This window comes from Monopterus albus, unplaced genomic scaffold (assembly GCF_001952655.1).
Source record: "Monopterus albus unplaced genomic scaffold, M_albus_1.0 scaffold32.1, whole genome shotgun sequence".
Taxonomy (NCBI): domain Eukaryota; kingdom Metazoa; phylum Chordata; class Actinopteri; order Synbranchiformes; family Synbranchidae; genus Monopterus; species Monopterus albus.
In genome coordinates this window covers 2,401,394-2,408,281 of record NW_018127912.1, presented here as the reverse complement: position 1 = coordinate 2,408,281, position 6,888 = coordinate 2,401,394, and the positions used below count along the sequence as shown (strand labels likewise).

The 6,888-nt window shown below is 37.8% G+C and overlaps 1 protein-coding gene across 1 annotated transcript in view; it reads right to left on the bottom strand.

The window, feature by feature from the left end:
• Window positions 1-3,866: 3,866 nt before the first annotated feature.
• Window positions 3,867-6,888, bottom strand: part of LOC109958378 (ankyrin-2-like) — a 56,307-nt gene continuing 53,285 nt past the window's right edge. The window contains 3 exon segments of the mRNA XM_020596945.1: window positions 3,867-4,419; window positions 5,376-5,549; window positions 5,685-5,849. Of these exon segments, the coding sequence (XP_020452601.1) occupies window positions 4,405-4,419; window positions 5,376-5,549; window positions 5,685-5,849 (354 nt within the window). The 3' untranslated portion in view covers window positions 3,867-4,404.

Genomic DNA, 6,888 nt, shown 5'->3' with positions numbered 1-6,888 from the left:
TAGCCCTTAATGCCAATTTGTTACCCTGTTATCAGTTTTTGCATTAATAACTGCCCTCCACCCCGGTGGCAAAAAAAGATAAATGGGACATTTTTATGTTATAAAATTAAAGGTAGATCAACTGTAGGGTGCAAAACCAAAGGAAGATATTAATCCTGTGATTACAGTGGTATCATGTCACACACACAGTATAGATACCGGCTTTCATCAGAATTAATTTGACAGTTTTAGGTGAAAGGTTATCCAATCAGAATCATTGTCCTCCTCATACCCCCTCCCTCCATCCTCAGCCCGCACAGTTGTTCTCCCCCCTGATAGATGAATCTAAAAAAATAAAGACAGAGTAATGATGCTGTTTGTAATGTTATATAGTGAATAAAACAAGTGGTACATAGAAAGTATAGTAGTGATTTGTATATTAAATAGAGTAAAAAAAATAGGAGAAAGTAAGAGTTGACCTGATATTTAGTTTCAAATCAGGGGAGTGAGAAACATAAGACAACAGATGTCCTTGAGTTATTTATTAGTAATTCCAGAGGTGTGAAACAGCTATTTAAAAAGACATAACCATTATTATTAGGGTTTGTTTGTAATGTTATATTGGGTAGTGTGAGATGAATAAAACAAAATGGACATACAGCTAAAACAGAGTAGTGATTTGCACATTTCATAGAGTAAAAAAATAGGAGAAAGTAAGAGTTGACCTGATATTTAGTTTCAAAGGAGGGGAGTGTGAAAGGGTAAAACACCCGGACACAAGTCCTACACTCAGTCAGCAGACTGTGAGATATGGGTAACAAGAGATCAATCATAATCAATTTCGGGTAAGTGCAGATGTCTCCTAGCGGGGTCATTGTACTCCGGGTATGAAGTATTTCCAGCCATCCCTCAGTCCATAAGATGTATACTAGTATTTATAGTCATTATAAATAGGGGTGGTCTAAAGACGGTTTTGCATGCCACTCTTCACACTCGGTACTTCAACATGAAACCAGGTAGACCCTGAAAAGAAAAAGTAATGCATTTTTATTTTATGTTTTATGAAAACGTGTATGTTAACCAAGATCATATCAGAGGCAGCTTATGGCAGCATTAACGGTATGCGTCCCTAAGAGCAACTCAGTAAGTATTCTGTTACGTTTACAACCCTTTGTATATATTAAATATAATCCTTCCCCTTTTTTGAAAAAATGTTTTTTTTATCCCGGGGGCAGACAGCTATTTGAGAGCATATGAACAAGCTCTACGTCAAGAACAATCACTCAAACCGTGAGGCGCCCGGTAAGTTTAAAGAATCATGTTTGAAATATATACACCTCATCCCGAAAATAAATACTAGTTCTCTATTCTCTAAAAAAAAGAAACCGGCACTCTGCGTGATCAGCAACAGCCATCCCTAACCGAGGACACTTTGGAAAGTAAGTATTGGCAGCGGTTAAGCTTGTGTGACAATACATAATAATAATAATGGGTCTCACCTCGTGTAATAATAACGTTTTTCAACTCAATTCCAGACTCCAACGCTGTCCTTCAGCAAGATCACGCAGCCGCATACAATTCGCTAGACATCAGGGAACAACAGAACCTGGACTCGGCGGAGCTTCAACGCGCCCCGAAACAACAACAACAACAGCAACCGGATCAAGACAATGCTGAACAACACCAGCGCCAGCAAGCCTGCAACCTAAGGACCAAGTCACCCACCTTCCCCCCTCCCAGGTCAAAAGGTCACCCCCCTCAGGTTCCCATACCCCCTCCCTCCATCCTCAGCCCGCACAGTTGTTCTCCCCCCTGATAGATGAATCTAAAAAATAAAGACAGGGTAATGATTATGTTTGTAATGTTATATAGTGAATAAAACAAATGGTAGATAGAAAGTATAGTAGTGATTTGCCCATTTAATAGAGTAAAAATAGGAGTAAGACTTGACTTGATATTTCGTTTCAAATGAGGGGAGTGAGAAACATAAGACAACACATGCGTTTGAGTTATTTACTAGGTTTGAGTAATTCCAGAGGTGTGAAACAGCTATTTAAAAAGATTTGGGGGCGGGACAACAATTCTGATTGGATAACCTTTCACCTAGAACTGTCAAATTAATTTTGATGAAAGCCGGTATCTATACTGTGTGTCATGTCTATACCTTCCTTTTACTGACATGGCTACTGCCTTGTTCATATCAATTGACACTTCATAAGCATTTTATTGTGTATATGTGCACAGTTATATGAAAAGGCTGACTTGAGTTGATCATAATATATTGGCTCTTTTTGTCCGGTAGAGTTGTGAAACTGCTTAATGTATACAGTACACAATTGTTTTGGTTATATTAATAAATCTGTCACACATCTTTTCCTAAAGTATTTCTGAGATGTCCAGAGTTGAGGTTTATGCAGTACACAGGAGGTACTGTATCATATTTCTGAGTTAAACTCACAAGACACAGGACTGTACATTGTAGGCTTTTATTCTCTATCAGCCATAGACACACTGCAGCCACTTTGTTTTTTTCTTTTTGAATTTTGATATGGTAATACATGCCCTTACAGATATTTATATATGCATTGTGATTATTTATTTATTTATACAACTGTCATCACAGAAAAGGGATGCTGATTCATCAAATTAAAAGCATAGCTGTCACAGTGAACTTCCACTAGTTTGCATTTGACATTTTTCTAAAACACAAACTAAACAGTGATAGTGGATGTGAAATAAATACAGCAGTGATACTCAGAGCTGTGATAATATTTAAGCTCTAAACCTAGCTCATTATGTCTGTGTATTTTTATTATTATTATCATCTGTCTCACCAAAATGAGACAATAAATGTGGATAAGATATACAGTACTATACCTCATATCTTGTGCACAAAAAGCATGGAGGTGTTCCCTCCAGATATTCAGAAGAGCAAAAGCAGTTGGTGTAAAATAAACATTTCTTGTCTTGCTGACAGAAATTGCCGCACATTCGTTTACGTCACACATGGACTCAGTTCACCCACAAAACTGTCACCACCTGGTCTGACACTTTCAGTTTCAAAAGAAAAAATAATAAATTACAACATTAAATAAAGCAGAAACACCTGATCACCTTACCACAAATGTCATGTCAGAAGCTTCTGTCAATATTAACTTGTAAACTAAATTCAAAATAAAAAACAAACTCTAAAATCAGACATCTTTAAAAAAAGGTTTTAAATAAACTAGACTACCCTCTTCAGACCAGCTTTAAATGCAGCATTTAACTCAACACATACATGAACAAACTAACACAAAAGAACTATAGTTAAAACCTCACTCACACATTCACCATCCATACAACATCAGTTAAGATCAACGATTTAAGAAAAACAGCAGAACGTGAACAGAAGTAAACATAACACAAATAGAAAGACACACGCAGAAGGGAAAGCGAGGCAGGAGGGGACTACAAAGCAGTCAAAACTAGGATTATAATGAGAGATGTTGATTAGTCATGCCTGCTCTACTTCACATGAGTGATTATTAATTCCTAGAGTACAGATGTCAGTAATGTCTAGATTATAGATAGCATATAATTCCCAAAGACAGATTACACATAGCCTACACAAAACACAGCAGCAGCAGTTAAATTCAGTGCCAATACAGTCTGTTTTTTTTCTGTGTGACATCTTGACCACCTGAATCAAAAGAGTGGAGAGGTTAGTACAATGAGACAGCTTTTCATTTAGGAACATCTGAGAAACTGGTTGTGAGAGGCAGTGCAGTGTGAATATTGTCTTTCAGTCCAAGCACCTACTCAGACAGTAGTACTGTTATTTTGCAGGTAATGTGTTCTCTACCTTCAGGAGGTTTGTGAGTTAGTTGATGTGAATAGTATTTCTCTTTTTTTTTTTTGTCACTCTACCACAGCATCAGTACAAAAATACTGAAGACAACTCTGACACGGAAAATAAAATGAACCAGGAAAAGAATGGAAGGCTTTCTTTGGTCACAAAAAGGCAAAAGAATATCAGAACATGAAGAGAAAATCGAGAATACATAATACCAGCCAGGGAAGAAAACTCCAAATTGTGAGCAAAATGTCATCTTCCAGGACTAAAATGGGAAGACAGTGGTAGCTTTGAGGTGCCATGGTGCACACTAGGATTGCAAGTGGCTAATGCATAGGATTAGTGGGGGCATTAGAATGAGCAGATCCAGGGAGCGGGGAGAGTGTTACACATTCTTCTTCTCCTCCTCCTCCTCTTCATCCTCATCATTGTCCTCCTTTTCTTCTTCATAGCAGTGGTGAAAGAGATGGAGGAGACGCTGCTGCAGATCACATGGTTTTGACCCTTTTCTGGGATGGTCCATTTTCTCTAGAAAGACCTGTTCACGCTGCCCAGCGTCCTTCACCACATTCCTTCTAAGAGCATGACCTTTACGCATGCGGGCCCTAGAGATAGGCCAGAGTGGAAACAAACAAGAGGAAGACTGGTGAGCATTCTCGAAAAAGGCGCATGTGACCCTGTAAATTTTACATTGAAGGAACAGATGCATCTTCATAGCTACTTCTAATTGCAAAAGCCTAAAACCTATGTTCAAAACGCTTTCAACCAGGGTGATGACCAAGTTCAGCTTCTGTATGGTGGCACATTCACAGCAATTACACATAAACAAACTGCAAATAAGATGCCCATTAAATAGTGTCATTCCAGCTGCATGCATGGAACATCAGTAGGCCAACTGTTTTGTTACTAACACTTGAACATGTTATAAAAGAAGTTAGATTTGGAAGTTGTTCTTCCATAAACGCATATATCTTATACACAAACCTCACAGTATGTAACTTCACTAATTGGGTAATGTTAGCAAGCGAAACCCAAGGCAGTATTAGTAAAACTAATGTCTGTAGTTGTAATAATCCATCGTCACAAAATACAAGTAGGTGCACAAACATACAATCCAACAGTTGCACTCCAGCATTCACACACCTCCTGACCACAGTTCCACCTTCTCTGATAGTCTCCCTTTCTACCAGATGAGCTGTCCTGCTAAAACCACTTAAATAATCTAGTGCCTGGTGGCATGAAAAGGAAAAAAACTGTAGTCACTTACATGTATTTTTGAATTATTTAATTATGACAACAAAAAAACAGACATGTTACTGCTCCACATGCATGAAATAATAATCTACACAAGGACTGTAGTTGAGCTACAGTATGTTGACACTATTATGCTGCTATCCTCAAATATTTGTTTCACAGTTTTCTAAAAAAAAATAAAAGCCACACACACAGTGTATCAAGTATCAGTATCAGTATGTATGTATCAGTGTATCAGTGTACATCATCACATAAGCATATAGAAGCTGCTAAGTCTTATGAAATAATGGTGAAAACATCAACAAACCTCTTTGAAGTCGTCTTGGGTTGAGGGGAGGTCAGAGGCCAAAGCTGGATCACCCTGGTGAGTGATTGTCCTTTCACCCTCCACCACCATTGTCCTTTCTATGCAACTGACCTTACCAGCCTCAGCCGTCTTTTGCCTGGATGCTAAGAGACCCTCACATTCAACAAATGTCACCTAGGCCAAGAGAAAAGGTTACTAGTTTGTTATTCAATTGTCCTTTATGAGCTATTACCAATATAAATGCTGCTGTGTAAAAACAGATTTTAAAGACTATGATAATGAACACATGTAACATAAGAGTCTACAGACCTCTGTGTAGTCTCCCTCACTCTTCACTAAAGCCCGCTTCACCACTTTGGAGCATTCATCTCCTTGTACCATACTGAGGTGCCCCTGGGGAGCTCTTTCTAATGACACGTCATCATGCTCCACATCATCCGCCGAAACAGTCGTGCGAAAAATTTTACGGGTAACCTGAGGAAGATCATGTGTTAAAGACCATTAGGTGATGAAGCTTTTGTTTAAGGGGAAAGGTAATTAATTGTCCACATATTTTGTTGCAAACCTTCTACAAACCAGTGTTGCCTCTGAATGAAAGTAAAATAATATGAAAATAGCAAAGGTTATTCCACTGTATAAATCTGGTGATAAGCACAACTTCACAAATTATAGACCGGTTTCTCTGTTGCCACAATTTTCAAAAATTCTGGAAAAACTCTTTAATAACAGATTAGATACATTTATTGACAAACATAAAATCCTCTCTGATTGCCAATATGGTTTTAGGTCGAACCGATTGACATCTTTGGCCATTACCGACCTGATGGAGGATATTACAAGTGCTATGGATGAGAAGAAATACACGGTAGGAATATTTATTGACCTAAAAAAAGAATTTGACACAATCAATCATGAATTATTAATGGACAAGTTAGAAAAATATGGGATCAGAGGAATGGTTCTGAAATGGATTAAACGTTATTTGACACAGAGGCGTCAATTTGTGAAGTTGGGTGAATACCAATCGAGTGAGCTGGATATTGTATGTGGAGTGCCTCAGGGTTCTGTTTTGGGACCTAAATTATTTATATTATACATTAATGATATATGCAAGGTTTCTGATTTAGTGAAAGTGGTTTTGTTTGCTGATGACACTACCATATGGGCATCGGGTGAAAACCTACAGCAACTTTCTGGACGGGTTTCACAGGAACTTGAGAAGATAAAGAAATGGTGTGATAGTAATATACTATCTCTGAATTTGGATAAAACTAAATTTATGGTATTTGGGAATCGCAGACTAGACAATGAACTTCAATTGAAAATCGGGGGAGCTAATATAGAACGAGTATATGAAATTAAATTTCTAGGTGTCATAATTGATGACAAATTCTCCTGGAAATCTCACATCAGATATGTTCAGCACAAAATAGCAAAAAATATATAGATATTGGCAAGGGTTAGATATATTTTGGATGGGAAAGCACTACGCATTTTGTATTCCTCATTGATT